At 41.5% G+C, this 16251-nt stretch overlaps 1 protein-coding gene and 1 long non-coding RNA gene across 3 annotated transcripts in view; one reads left to right on the forward strand and one right to left on the reverse strand.

Moving 5' to 3' along the window:
- The first annotated feature begins 1393 nt into the window (after positions 1 to 1393).
- LOC144898362 (uncharacterized) lies at positions 1394 to 14736 on the forward strand. Its single transcript, XR_013627284.1, has 4 exons — positions 1394 to 1459; positions 2665 to 2724; positions 2827 to 2842; positions 14720 to 14736. It is a non-coding gene; the product is annotated as an uncharacterized LOC144898362 (long non-coding RNA).
- The window catches only part of plpp3 (phospholipid phosphatase 3), a 29136-nt gene continuing 25723 nt past the window's right edge, over positions 12839 to 16251 (reverse strand). Inside the window, exon 7 of one of the 2 annotated variants that reach the window (XM_058073344.2) lies at positions 12839 to 14398. In XM_058073344.2, the coding sequence (XP_057929327.1) occupies positions 14270 to 14398 (129 nt within the window). In that variant the 3' untranslated portion in view covers positions 12839 to 14269. The remainder of the gene's footprint in view (positions 14399 to 16251) is intronic. The other variant, XM_058073343.2, reaches the window with a different exon arrangement.

Below are 16251 nucleotides of genomic sequence, written 5' to 3' on the forward strand. Positions count from 1 at the left end.
GACTGCTGCCCCCGCAACCCAGTCCCGGATAAGCGGAGGAAAATGGATGGATGGATGGATATATTTCATCATAACACCCTTGCACATCAGTGCTCTGTATAATGGCTAACATTAGTAGCTAAACTTTGCCAAATGCATTAGTTGAATTTAATGCGTGTGTGTGTGTTGCATGGGGTGTGGTTTGCAGCGTCACAGCAGGACCAAGGTGGAATATGGAGATTTGATGGTTTGCATCCCATCTGCAGTACCTAACCAAGGCAGGCAGCACCAAAACTTGTTCAGGAAAAGATGTACCTGTGCGATACAACGATACGCTAAAGGGCTTGCTTAGTGAAGCTAATAAACCACAATGCTAAGCAGAGGTAACGTTCATTGGTGGTACTAGAGTTATGTTATTTTAGTACCCTTCACATTTGTTCACAATAGAGGGTAGGTAAAGAGGTAAAAAACACGTCTTTTACAACTTGGAGAGTTAAAACACTTAAAAGCCACATAGGTACATTTTCCAAACATTTACTTTGGTATTGGGTGGCCTCATTCCCCCTTTTGATCTTCCCTTCTCCAGAGAACCCGTAGGTAGACAATGATGACGATTATATACACATGTTCTCTGGAAGCAAACGTCATCATGCCGTCAGATGTGGCCGCTTGTGTAAGAACGTCTGAGCTATTTGGATGAGAGTACGAGTGAGTGCACGTGTTGGTTAAAAAAAAAAAAAAAGAGTAGAATTCCTGATGCATGACTGAGACGGTTTAGGCCAAATGCGGGAAGTCAGAGTCACCCTCCACACTCTATGTTATTTTCTTGACTCAGCATGGAACTATCACAGTACAGGCACTTCATGCCCACAGGAAGTCCATGTTGTACAATTAACTCTGTTCCCACTGGTTATTAATGATAGCCACCTTTTTTCCCAACAGATATGCCTGAAAAAAAATTATTATCCACAAAGACAGCTTGTAATGTGTCCCCTTAAAGGGGAACATTTTGCCCATCATTAGCAAGTGTCTAGTGGAGTTTCAGTAGGACTTCCAGATGATATGCAGGTGAGATCCAAGTGAGAGTGCAATCAGCTAACATACTGTTTTCCACAGCTACTACTACTACTACTCTACTTTTTTTGCACGCTTCTATCACCTGACGATATGAATGGCCGGGAAATTGTTGATCCATACTGTATTAGGGATCATCTATGCCGGTTTTTGGCACCACACCACTTGTTGACAGCATACTGTAGCTCTTTTAGCATGTTAGCAGGCCTCTTTATGAGGATGCATCGACGCTGGTCTGTTCTTTTCATTATGTGCTTTTTAGCTTGGCTTCAGCTAAATGAGGAATGTGTATGACTTTGTGTATGTTGGACCATGACCAGCATGCTTTCTCTGCCTCTGACCTCCTGCAAGCTCTCAGTGGAGGTCATCTTCTCTGCATCATTAATAACAACAGACACAAGAGAAGGTGTGTGTGTGTGTGTGTGTGTGTGTGTGTGTGTGTGTGTGTGTGTGTGGCGAGGTTGAGGAGGGGGTACCAAGCTGGGCACTAATACAATGATGGGAAGGAAGGCATGTTTGTGCCAGCTCCAATTTAACATTGCACAAGCTGTGAAGCCAGAATGTGTGTGTGACCACTACACACACCACAAAAACGTCCACTAAGTGCATCCAGAGACACAAACACACTATTTTCCCAGGATCTGATTCCCCATAACCACACATCATCCGTTTCCATGACACACGCACACACACTGTGATGCTACAATAGAATCCGCCATTAGTCTGTAATGTCGCCATCAAGGAATCTGTGGTGTGAGCTGTCATATAGTGTTTGTCTATGTGCTCCATTTGGCACCCTGCTAAAGGACTGATCAGTGTCTTTTCCTGCTTGGGCATATCAGCAGGAACCATCAAGTAGCCTTCTAATTGCCTCGTTACCAGATGCTACACACACACTCTTTAGACTGCTAACAGCTCCCTCCTGCTCTTCTAATAAGGCCATAAAAAGAATTAGCATTAGTGCGGCCTTTTAAAAGTAACTTTGCTTTATGTCTACACACATTCTGTAGCCGCCCTGTGGTCCACCAACCAGGGAGAAGACACTTAAGGCTAGTTTCCATCAGGCTGTACACTTCAATCACTTTGATGCAAAAAGTCCTCAAGAGTTGATCTGCACTGGAAGACATTTACCAGCATTGGTACAACTATAGGGACCAGTTCAGGGTGTAGCCCCGCCTCTCAGCTGGGGTCGGTCCAGCTTACTTGTGACCCCTTATGAAGACAGGACCAGTAGTAAATACAAATATTGACTTGAAGAAAAGAAAGAAAAATGTTGACACGTTGTATATATTAGTAAAAACAAAATAAATACATTTATTCTTTCATTCATTCATATTCTACCGCTTATCCTCACAAGAGTTGCGGGGGTGCTAGAGCCTATCGCAGCTGTCACGCTGGACTGGTCGCCAGCCAATCACAGGGCACATATAGACAAACAACCATTCACACTCACATTCATACCTATGGACAATTTGGAGTCGCCAATTAACCTAGTATGTTTTGGGAATGTGGGAGGAAACCGAAGTCAAAATAAATAAATATTTTTTCCAATTATATTTGATCTATTTTAATCAAGTGTCTTAATTTTGTTTTGTTTTTTTCTCTGAACAGATGAGTAACTTGTGACCTGGTGTCTTGAGGCCCGGCATTTATTCCATTTGAGGAAAGATGGTAAGTCACTTTCTTTATTGAACTTTCCAAAGTCAGCCCACATAAACAAGCTGAGATATTTAGTTTTCTCCACTCCGCCATATTGCTGTCTTGCTTGGACAGGAAGTGACAGTGGCATGTGAGTAAATCCCCCTTCAGGCTCGCTGACTGCATACATCATCATTATATTTCACATATCCCCAGTCAAGTTGAATAAATGGTGCTTCTGTAAATGTTCGATACAAAAACGAATTCAACACACTCTCTCTCTCCTGGGAACTTGGCTACATTATACCTCAGTGGTCCAAACATTCAGACCCCCTCAGTGGACCTTTCTCTGCTAGCCAGGGCCCATCCAGCTCACATTGAGCTAGGAAGGTGTTCTGCATATAGAAACGGCATGTGAATGGAGGATTGTGGGATTGTGGCCACAGTGGCAGCTTGCAGGGAGAGAAACGAGCCGTTCACCCTGGCTGGAGCTCAGCCCTAACTTGGGTACACACTGTTAGCTTGAGCATGGAGACTCATAATGAATACGCTACTCTCTGAGCCTTCATGCAGAGAGCTGTCGTCTAGTCTCCTCCTGCATTTCCAACACAGTCCCATCCCAAAACAATAAAGAGGAAATAAACAAAATCATAAGTGCACGCCTGCCTTATGTTCTCCACATGGTTGCACCACCATGTCCCAGCTGGACAAAATGTGATTTATTTCTATTTTTTTTATTCTATATTTTTCTATATTCTAGGGGTCTCAAATTAAAATTGAGTAAGGTCCCATTTTTTTCACCGCAAAACCTTCACCTTATGTGCCTTATCATTGTGTCAAACAGTGTCTGAATTTGTCATACTCAGCATGCAATTTGAGACAGCTGGGATAGGCTCCAGCATGCCGCGTCTCCCGTGAGGATAAGCAGTATATACATAAAAGCTAGAAAGCTGACAGAAAAGCTGCATCAGTACTTTACCTTTGGGTAAGGTTTCTGCAGTAGAACACTCCTGTCAGCGAATGATGTTGTTTAGCTCCATTATCCATACAATCCTTAGCGAAGACTCATTTGCACGTTGCTGTGCTGTAGATGAATGTCGTATGACTCTTGTGGAGTTTTCATACAGAGCGCTACAATTTCAGAGCACAGTGCTTTGGCACCGGATTCTGGAAGAATGAACACATGGTCCATTGGTCCAAAATATTTTAGAGTTTGAAATAGTTTGTGAAAAGTAGTTCATGATAATACATTTATAATTAAAATATATCAGAGTACATCAGAGGGACATTACATGTTAGAGGCCTTGGAGATATTAGATAGAGATAGAGGAGAGATAGTGAATATATTGGTCTAAGGATGCTGCGTTTATAGCCGCCAGGTAGGAGGCGTAGAGGAAGACCAAAGAGGAGGTTTATGGATGTAGTGAAGGAGGACATGAGGGTAGTTGGTGTCAGAAGACAGGGTTGGATGGAGGAGATTGATTTGCTGTGGCGACCGCTGAAGGGAAAAGCCCAAAAAGAAAGAAGAAGAAGAATTGAAATATATAATAAATAGTGTAGAATTAGGCACGGTGGTCTAGGGGTTAGCGCACAGACCTCACAACTAGGAGACCAGTGTTCAATTCCACCCTCGGGCATCTCTGTGTGGAGTGTGCATGTTCTCCCCGTGCATGCGTGGGTTTTCTCTGGGTACTCCGGTTTCCTCCCACATTCCAAAAACATGCTAGGTTAATTGGCTACTCCAAATTGTCCATAGGTATGAATGTGAGTGTGAATGGTTGTTTGTCTATGTGTGCCCTGTGATTGGCTGGCGACCAGTCTAGGGTGTACGCCCGAAGACAGCTGGGATAGGCTCCAGCACCCCCGCGACCCTCGTGAGGAAAAGCGGTAGAAAATGAATGAATGAATGATAATGTAGAATTAATTCATATTATTTCAATATGTGAATAATATGTGTCAAAACTGTACAATAACATAGAAGAACAACAAAAAAAAAGTTAAACTGTATTATGGAAAGCAGGAAGTGAACAAATGTAACAGTTACTGATTGTAAAAGTACCAGATGGAGGGGTAGGATTTAATAAGCTTTGCTTCTTCCTACTCCTTTTGGACATGTGGAACTGTGAACTGATTATGTGATGCACTCAATTGTAATCTGATGCATGTTCAAATGAAATAAAACCATGACTATTATCATATTCATTTAACTATAGAGTTGTATTATCCTACAACTGGCATAGCTGGCAGTCGGGGCGCTTGAATTTATCCTAGCTTTGGCGCACCTTGCCAGAGACACTTAACATAAATACTATATTGACAAATTCATAGTTAATACATATGATCAGTATCGGCCAATCTCACTCTGTATGGATTATCGGAATTGGCAGCATGAAACCCGGATGTAAAAAGTGTGTTTGTTTATGGCGCAAAGAAGGAGATAAAGTGAGTGGGGACAGACAATAGACAGATCCCACAGAGAAGGAGGATCCCAGCCACATACATCATCATCCAAGCAAGCCTTTACCTTTCATCGCTCAGCAATCTGCGCTACCTGTTAACCCTTTCCACCATCCTCACCTCTGACCTTTCACCTCAGTGCTTAGCATCCAGTTGTTTATCACCCATTTGTGATGCTCAGCAACTGGGGAGGCCTCTTCTGACACATCAATTTGAGCTGACCCCCCCACCTCCCCTCTTTGCAGCATATCCATCATCTTCCATTGCCTGGAAATGAGCGTCATAACCAGAAGAGGGATTGCTGTAACATGCCGCTCTGCTTACGTTTGTAATCTGGCCCCGGAGTGGAAGCAGATGTTGGTATGATGAAGGTAGATGGCGCAACAACAATGTGTTACCTCTGGGTGCCCTCCTTCAACCATCCACTTCTTAGATTAGGGAGACAGAAATCATTCATTTTATTCCTGAGAAAGTACACTGCTGTTTTAATTTGAATTTTATTAAAATTGCAGACATTTTTCTCACCTTAAAAGTAAAGTTATGCTGCACACACCACAGTCTGAATGTATTTAATATGAGTCACCTTGACCAAGATTATAAATTAACGTTTGATTTCGTAAGTACCGTATTTTCCGGACTATAAATCACACTCTTTTTCATAGTTTGGCCGTTCCTGTGTTTATGTTACTGTTTATCACTGTTTATGTTACATAAACACCTTTTCTGTTCATGTTTATTTTTTGTGTAGCTGAATAACCATTGTGTTTGCATATCTTACACCTATTCAGCCTGTTCTCTATTCTTTTATTTTTAGTACTTGCCTTCCAAGAGGATGTAATGTCTGTTTTGGTCAAGTAGTTTGTAAAATAAATTACCCGCAAAAAATGCGACTTATACTCCAATGCGACTTATGCATGTTTTTTTTCTAACTAATTATGCATTTTTGGCCTTGTGTCACTTATATTCTGGAGCGACTTATATCCAGAAAATACGGTACAATATACTTTGTATCAACGTTTCAATTAAATCTTTTTCATTTCATTCAACTCAATGGGCTAATAAACCCAATTCAAAACTCCATTGCCAATCGGGCTTATTTTAAAAAAGTAACTTAAAATCACCGCCAAAGAGGAAAAACTGACAAGCCAAAGGTTATTTTCCCTCTGTGTCTTTTAGCAACATGTTTGGCTGCAATATAAACTTTGATAGGACTGTTTTGGAAATATACAAGATAGATGAGATTTCTTGTTTGGAGAAAAGCTGTGTGGCAAGAAAAGGGCAGCCAGAAGCCAATCATACTGTCAACTATCAACTATATGCCAGAATGATATTGTGGGACCTCTGAAACTTTACAACATCTGATTAGTGTTCAATTTTTGGGCAACAACATCAACAAATGGTATTTTCCCATGGTGCGTGTTTAGTTTTATGTATCAAAGAGAGAATAATAAAACACAATAACTTCAAAAGTGTTTATCTGCATGTCAGCAGTAACGCTGTCAAGGCAATGGTGCCTTCCGTCCACTCCAGGAATGAAACCTTTAAAAAAGCATGTGAATGCAGTAAAATACTCATGGTATACATTGTCCCCTTTAGAGAGGTCATAAATAATCATAGACAGTTATTGTGTTCACTCTCAAAGGAAACACTATCTTTGTTGCTCCAATAGGCCTGACAAAGACAACAAACAAACATCTGGTGAGAGTTTGGAGCGTTGACGATGCATTAGGTATGCCTGCATGTTGAATGAGTTCCAATGCAAAAATCTAAATCTGCGATTGCATAGAACATAGAACTGTTAATTGACATGTAACATAACAAAATTACATTATTCAAATTGGGATCGCCACATTGAGTCAATCATTTGAATGGCCTTGGCTTAGATTTTACACCTGATACTTCTAATAACAAGACCCTGGCTGGGAATCAAACCCATGCCCTCTGTACCATTACAGTGCCAGGGATTCTAGCAACATGTTATTCATTTACTGTTATTGTATTTGAAGTATTTATTTCATGATTGAAAGTGTCAATTGTGAACAAAGGCCATTCAGTAAATGACAAAACAAAGCTATGCTGCTTGTCCTCAGTGAGGTTGCAGGGGTATGCTGGAGCCTATCCCAGCTGATTTTGAGATGCAGACTCCAGGGACTGATAGCCAGCTAATTGCAGGGCACATGTATAGTTTGATACATTTTTTTTCTTACTGTATAAGCTAGGTATATACAAGCTCTATTAACTTTACTAGTGCACATTTGAACCTTTTTCTTTCACTATTAAAAATTGGTAACCTTGGTTGCATGTTAAACACAGGAAGTGAATAGAAATTAATCATTAAATAAACTCTGTTAATATACTGTAACTTGTTAAGCATGTTCAAAATGAACCATTACCATTTCACAATTTGAATTAATTCATATTCTATATAACAAAAGTATTTAATTACGTAGCTATAGTGACTTAATAGGAGGTGGGTAACAATGAGCAGGCCATCTTCCACGTGTTTAGGTTGGCTGCAGGCCAAAGACAAGCATGAAATCCCCCGTAAAGGACATCACTGGCAGTCCCCACTTCTTTTACAAACCTACACGTGAAGAAAAAACACAAGTGAGCAGATAAGGCTGAAGGCTTCTGCAGGGATAATCATCAGCAAGAATGACAAATTAGGTAGGGCATGATGGTGATTCGTTCCAACACATCCATAAACAAGCTGCACCAGCTAGAAGCTGATGACAGGAGAGCTTTGGGAGTTTTTTCCTAAAACATAAGTTACAATTCAGCCCGCAAGACATCATCACCCGGGCCCCTAAAAGAACAGAAACCATAGCAGGCATGAACGATGTGCACCATGCACTATAATTCTTACTTTACTCTTATTGCCAGCTCATGTTTCAGCCTAAAATGTACACATTCCACTGGATGACTGCAAGCGGTCATCGCAGTGTGAGCAGAAGGGCCGAATGCTGAGCAGGTCGTCCACATGTAGATGGATGCTCAATCGATGACACAACATGCAAACACACGGGGAAGGCCAGGAAATGAGGCAGCTGGGAGTCAGAGTGACTCGCTAATTATTCTTCCACTGTCCACCTTAAAGCAGCAATAAGGGATTATTGGTAAACGTAATGGTTTAGTTGATTTTAAACAAACTTAACAAAGTTACGTTGAAGTCCATCCCATATTTACAATTGCACAATTCAGCATGTCTGAAAAGACGTAAGAAGAAGCAGATGTTATTTCATCCTACCCTTTCATCGTGTCCAAAAAGGAGTGGAAAGAAGCAGATTTTATTTTATTCTACCCCTTCAAGATGTCTGAAATTGAGTCAGAAGAAGCACAGCTTAATCCTACCCTTTCAACATGTCTGAAAGTGCAAAGAAGCAGATTTTATTTAACCCTCCACTTTCAACATGTCAGAAAAGGAGTAGGAAGATGACAGTTTACTTGAGGTGTAGCCTTGAGTGACGCAACATGGATTTGAGACATATATCATGATTTTGACGACTTTGGACTTGGCTTGAGAACATCATCAAAGACTTGGCTCGATTCAGACTTTGACATCACTGACTCGCTCAGGTTTTTGTCTGATGACTTGAAAATACTTAATATTAACTAACCTGATAGCTATTACTGTATCTACTGCAACTATGTATTTTCTTCATTCTTATTCTTATACTTTCTACTGAACCTCTCAAAAGACATTTCTTGAATTTGATCATAAAATAAAATGCCTGCTCCATTTCATTTGCGTGGAAGCATGCAGCCCTTAAAATTGGAACAGAGGAATTAGGTTAATCCCGCCTTCCTGTGCTCCACAATTAACATGAGCCTCAAGTCTAAGGCCATTCTGCGCCCCCTCACAGGATTGAGCTTTTATTGGGACATTTTTTAAAAACTGCCAAAACAGACAAAGGGGTAGTGTTCTCATGTGGGATCATGAGCAGAAAAACACCACGTTAATCCCTGATGTTAATCCTGCTCCCGCCTACGAGACACTGACTTTATTTAAACAGTAGCATCCAGCACCCCATTGTGTCCTCTTTTTAGTGCACATCCTCTATACAAGCAGGTTAATACTTGACAAAAATATATTTTTAACTTTGTTTTACAAGGTATTATTATTTTCGTGATCTAACAAGTGCAATATCAACATTTTGTTCCAAACCAAGCAGAAAGGGGTGAGGTGAGATGTTATGTTTTCATCATCTGAAGGGGTAAGGGTGTCATGAGAATCGAGGTCTTTCAGTCTTGGAAGATTAAATTTCTCGAAAAGCCATACTGTGAGAACAGGGCAGCCAGAAGCCAATCAGAATGTGAGCTATAGCATCACGATTATGAATGATAACACAGGTCTACAACATGTGATTGAAGTTGCAAGAATGAAAACCATTAAATGCATAAATTAATGTGAAGCTGTGAAGACAAAAACAGGTATTGAACAGGTCAATAAGTTATTGACATGGCGTACATTAAGCACAAAGGAACATAGAACATAGTTTTCTGATAACAGCTTACTTCTTTTAAATTGATGGGAGTGCTCAGCATCCAGCAGTTGTCTGCTATCATATCTAACATTCTGTCTTCCCTGATGCCTTTTTCCCATCACTTTTATATCTTGGTGAAATATTTCCTTATGATAACTGCACTAAGACTGCCAAGAGAAGTGAAGTTCTGAAGTTCAACAAGATAGAATAACACTCCTGCTTGTAGTGAAATGAACCAGTGAACCCATGCAAATTGAGCAGTTTGAGCAACAATCTGGCTTTCATAGCTACAAATCTAGCCTACAGAAGGCAGATCAGAAATTGCTTTTTGTGTATATATTTTTAAGCTTTTTAGGGGGAGTGAGTAAAAGATTACCAAAAACAAAAATGAAGGCTAAAAACAACTGACATCAGATTTGAAATCAGAACCCAAAAATTAGTCAAGGGGAGATTCTGTAGACCAGTGAGATACATGTATGTAATATGGAAGTGGCAGTACGTGAGGCAGGATTGGAACCACACACTAAGCTTTGCACACACTATAAACCTTACAATTCTATACTATGCACTCGGTGTCCGCAGGTTCACTTATTTGCTGAGGTGGGTGGCTGGGTTACTTTTTCAAAAAAAAGAAAAAAATGGAATTACTCCTTCCCAAATGTGATCAGTTACCAAGTAAAGTAATTATTGCTTTACTTTTTTGAAAAACCTTCAAATATCTGAAGTGTGGCATTGGAGCGAACTGCTTGTGTTATGTGTTAATATTCAAAGGTGTCCCTGAATGCATCTTGTGGTTGAGAATGAGGATTTGTTGTGTGGTTGTGGACAGGAAACATAGACGATGTGCTATTTGGAGATGTTGGAATTGAGCACTGCGTTTGACACATTAAGTTCAGACAAAAGTGAAACAAAGAAGAAAGCTGCCGGGATGCTTCAATGACGATGTTTTACTGTTGGTAGCAGTAACGGCTTTGTAACATTCATTCATTCATTTTCTACTGCTTGTCCTCACGAGGGTCGCGGGGGTGCTGGAGCCTATCCCAGCTGTCTTTGGGCGAGAGCCGGGGTACACCCTAGACTGGTTGCCAGCCAATCACAGGGCACATATAGACAAACAACCATTCACACTCACATTCATACCTATGGACAATTTGGAGTCACCAATTAACCTAGCATGTTTTTGGAATGTGGGAGGAAACTGGAGTACCTGGAGAAAACCCATGCTTGCACGGGAGAACATGCAAACTCCACAAAAAGATGGCAGGTGGAATCTAACCCAGGTAATTGTTACACATAGTATACATGAACTTGTCTGATAATCCTTATAGTTGTGGTGTTTGACTTCTGTTTGACTTCCCCGTCCTGCCATTCAAACAGACTACCGTAGTAGTGGGCCAGACTGGGGACCTGAATTTTTTTTCATTGACCTATGAGGCATAAATATTTGTTTTTGACAAATTCTGCCTAGGAACAAGTGACAAACCAAATTTGGCATTCAAACAAGCGTGGATGTTGCCATCCAATTTTATGCTCACAGAAATGACTATGGTTAGCAACATAAGATGGCCATGTGACTACAAAATGAACACACAGCTCGCTGAGAGACGTTCAATGTAATGACTTGGGCCCGAGTTGGCCGGCCCGGTGCCAGCACAGTTCCTGCCAAAAAACACGACCACAACATGGGCCTCTTTTGTGCTTGGCGTCGGGCCCTTGGCTATTATAGCCACGCATGGCTAAGCCCAGTCAGGACCGCCAGCTGTTCACAGGCAGCACTTTGGTTCTGATTCTGGGCTCTTTTTTTTTCTTAATTTTTGCTTTAAAGCTGACCTCGGAGCAGATGTACTGTCAGTTTCAATAAAAGGCTGTGCTGAGGGTAAACATGCAGGCCATAGCCTTGAAACCATCAAGCAACGACTTGTTAATCTTCTCATATTTGCCCACAGTGGTGGGCGAATAATGTCAATATGTACTAACAGTGCGTATGCATGATGTAAACGTGCTATCAGTGCACATACATGATGATTTGGAGAGTCAGTAGTGATGTCTGTCAAGTTGTACTTTGCTTTGTGGTGCACAAAATGACACAATTACTCTACTGGTTTTGGTCACAATCACAAACCGTGAAATGGTTTGGTATGCTTTTCTCCCTTTTCCCTTTTTTTTTTTCATAAAATAACAGCCGATCCATTCAAGGATACAGTATCAACAGTGTGGGTTAGGGTTAATTAACCTGGAATGGTCCTGAGTTCACACATTCACACAGTTTTGGATCAGGAACGTATCCACACCGGAACGTATTACTGGGTGAATACAATGTCATACATAAGGAACACCTACATGTGGCGCTCATGTGACACAACAAAACAGTAGAAGAAAGAACGTCTGCACATAAGATAAGATATGCCTTTATTAGTCCCACAAGGGGAAATTCCTGATCCAGATCCATCGTCTTCCGTTTGTCCGACTTGTGTAGACCGCCATCAAAGTGGAATTATAGTCACATTAGAGTAGAAGACAAAAAATACCAGGAGAACGCTGAAATATTCATACAGTATATTATACTGGTTTTTCGGCAGCAGTGCCCAACAGCTCACTTCTGCTCATGTGATGGCGGAGGGGTTTTCCTCATTAAGTAGTTGTTGCCTTGTCTAACGGCAACGACAAGCTGGCGTGAGCAAATTATCCCACTCTGCAATCATCCATCCATTTTCGATACTGCTTATTCTCACAATGGTTATGGGCATGCTGGAGCTTATCCCAGCTGTCTTCGGGCGAGAGGCGGGGTAAACCTTGGACTGGTCGCTAGCCAATCACAGGGCACATATAGACAAACAACCATTCACACTCACATTCATACCTATGGACAATTTGGAGTCGCCAATTAACCTAACATGCATTTTCAAAAAATATGAAAGGCGGGACCGATAAAATACTTTCATACTTTCAACCATAATACTAGGGTTATGGTTTTAGTTAGTCATCATGCACATGTACTGATAGCATATGTTTACACCTTTTGTCTCTCATTGTGGGCAAACACCTAGAATGGACTACCCCTAACCAAAACCCAAACTCAAGTCTAACTCTAACCTAGACACTAATCTGAGGCCGAACACCGTGAAATTAAACCCTACAAATTAGGGTTATGTCAAGGTTAGGGTGCTGTCATAATTACATTTATCAAGGTTAGTGAAATAAAAGAAATCATAGCCAATGTGTGTTCTTAATGAGCTTTTTATTGCAAAGCACATGTAGTAGAGCTAGGTACAATTTGCAGAAAAAACAGCATTGTCGCTATTTCTTCAGTACAAAAAACATAAGACAATACAAAAATACTAATATGGGATGTAATAAAATTGGGTGCGTATTACAAACCTTACTATGACAATCTACAATGGTCGACTCATCTAGATACAAAAGTCTTTCCGCTGATTGCTTTTCAAGCAGCACTTTGTAAAGAACACAGGTCTGTAATCATAGTGGATATATCTAAACATGTACACAGTTACTTTTTAGTGATCTATACATTATTTATACATATATATATATTTATATATATATATAAAAACAACAAGATATAATGTCGAGAAGTGATCGGACGGACTATACGATGATGAAGATGTGCAACAATGTGATGACTGAAAGGGGGCGCTGTAACAATGGGGAAAAAACATTATAGATCCACAGTTTTTAGAACCACAACACCTTACACAGGTTTTTTGCCACACAAAACCGGCTCACAGCGCACAATGTTCATACACCTGTACACACATATTCACTACGACAACACGCATACCTTGCCAATGAGAGCCATCGGGCTGCGTTGGAGCCCCTCCCTGCCAGCAGGAAGAGCCCCAAACATCCCAACATGATGTGGCAAACCTCACCCTGTTTCCATGGTGATGCACTATGGCTCCACCCATCCTCTTCCTTCCTCCTTGTCCCCCAGACACAGAGAGAGAGGCACAGCACAGCCACGCCCCCCACAGGTAAGGTGCCTGGAGAAGCCACACCCACCCACCCTGACTTGATCTAAATCTAAGAAATGCAACATCCCGTGTTTGGGCTACACTGAGCGCGCTGGGAGGAAGGCCCGAGAAGCTGACGTCAGAAAAGTTGGCGTGACATTCAAAAACCGCATCGTGGCTTGGAGGCGCCCCAGGCAGCGAGTGGTGATCATGGACAATGACCTTTCAAACAAGCAAACACACAAACTAACAGTGCTTTAAATTACATTTAGCTGTAGTAAAATCCTTCCTGTCACTAAGGAAGTTGTTGCCGCTCCAAGGCCACAGAGACTTCAGAGAGTAAACATCACTACAATTCCTTCTCTCCTTTTGCAGGAGGTCTCTCCTTGTTCATGAATGTGTTTTTTGGATTACCTCCTTCAAGCTCCGCCTGTCATTTTCCTCATCATAATAGCTTCCAATTAGATTCAGACTGTTGTAATAGTAGTAGTAGTAGTAGTTAACATAATATGAGCGGACCCTGCTGTCTCAAAAGGGACATCCCGATCCAGAATGAGGAGGGGGGGCGCGGCAGCTACATTCTACTGTTCAATGGGAAACAGGGCAGCGTCATGATTGGCCGCCCGGTCGCAGGAGGAGGAAGTGGGGGAAGAGACATGACCTCCCTCACACCATGTTGTGGTGGTTGTTCCGTTCGATGATGTCAGATGAGGGCAGCAGCTCCTTCTTGATGGGTGATGGAGGAGGTGTGGCTGCTTTGACCCTTGGCTTGAACAGGTCAGACACATAGAACACCTGGGGGGGAGAGAAAAAAGAGGATTGGAATTTATTTTCCAACAAAATAGTTAAAGACAATACTAAGCCTAATATACGTACAACCAAACCCCATACTCTAGTCTACTGTATACCTCAACCCCAGACAAGGGTTGTTACAAGAATCGATACTTTGATACCAATTCAATATCAACAAGCAAAATATACAGGACTCGTCAGTATCTAGTCTGCGTATTATAAGCGACTTTGGGCTTGTTTTTTGTAAAGCAGGTTGCAAATTCCCAAGTTTACTGTTGTTTTGGACTTATTTTCAGAGTGCTAATTGCTTGTTTCTGTCGGCAGTCATCACATCAACTGGGCTCATCAGCACGTCTGGTAATGGAGTCATGCGTTGAGGTACTTTGCATTCGAGGTGGTTGCACACGATGTCTCCAACATTTTCAAACCAAAGAAGGAAACACTTTGAATCTAGCGAAACACCTGACTTCTTTCAGCAATTCAAGGTAAGAAAGTTTCAGTTTACTGTCACTGGTGTAACATGTTGTACATGACCTGAATATAGTTCTTTTATTTGGGCTTGAGAGCTATCTTACTATGCATGTAGAGCTGTAAGCTTTTAACGCCGGGCTCATACGGGCTCGGGCTGACTACGGTGCAGCTCTGGTCTTCATCTAGTCCAGATTGCTGCAAAAGTGCCACTCACATTTACTCTGGTAGACACTGCGGTGCCCTCCGTTCCGGCTGCGGAAACCCACACACTGACCAGAGAGTGCTCTGGCATCTGCAGTTAGACCTCAAATTATTTTCGTTGTGCCGGACGGCCTCAGTAGCCGGAGCTAATGTGAGCCTACAACAGGGATTTCAATCTTGTGGAATGCTTCCGGAGGCTGCACCGGAGCTCTTCAGGATTCAATGTAAGCCTAGGGTTATACTCGCCCCGTTACGTGAACAGGGTTGGTTAGCTAATAGTGTAATAATACCATCATAGTACCTGACATACGTGATGGTCTCAGAGCTTATGTTATTTGAACCATTACACTGTAAACTCAGAGCCCACCGGCCATTTGGGGCCCACACTACAACCACGGTTCCAACACAAAAATGTAATTTTGTTAATTATGAGCGTATTTGTAAGCGCAGTATTGTTTGTTTTTATATAATGGGAGGCTACAGGTACTTTGATTCTTTTTTTAGTGTATAGTTATCTCAGTGATCTTAAATATTTTCAAAATATTAGTACATTTAAAGTAGATGGGTTCTGTTTTTTATTCATTTCAGGATCAAATAGGGGAAACAAAATTGTAACAAAACTGAAATGTGTCAACATTTATTCAAATGTTATTCTAGCTCGATCTCCACCAGAGGTGCTAAATAGTTACATCACAAATTGCCAAACACATTTTGAACACTCCTGAACACGCCAGCAGGTGACTAATCCTGGAATCATTTCAGCACAGCTCACCCAGACATGAAATACAATATATTCTGGCTAATCCCCAAATTTGAATGGCCATGGTGGAGAATTCCCCTGAGAACTTTGACGGAAGAGAAAAAGAATGGCATAGAAAAAAAAAATCTCTTCCTGGCATATTTGATGACATCATACAGGAAATGAGGCAGGAAGTGTAGAAAGTAAGGGAGAAAACCACAAACCCGCTGACCACATCATGACTTTCAAAGGTGACCTTTGCCAGGCGGATTGACATCATGCGCTGCCTTCATGCTTTTAAAGAGCGTCTTTGTGCTGGCTGATTGGTTTGTGCAGTGCATCATGACAATGTATATGCCATAATTAGGAGGCTCGTATGTCATTCCATCTGAGACGTCACGGAAAGCCGACTGTTCTCCCAGCTGTGCTGCCGAAACCTTCCGAC

Source organism: Doryrhamphus excisus, linkage group LG4 (genome assembly GCF_037039965.1).
Source record: "Doryrhamphus excisus strain RoL-2023G ecotype Guam linkage group LG4, RoL_Dexc_Guam_v1.1, whole genome shotgun sequence".
NCBI classification, from domain to species: domain Eukaryota; kingdom Metazoa; phylum Chordata; class Actinopteri; order Syngnathiformes; family Syngnathidae; genus Doryrhamphus; species Doryrhamphus excisus.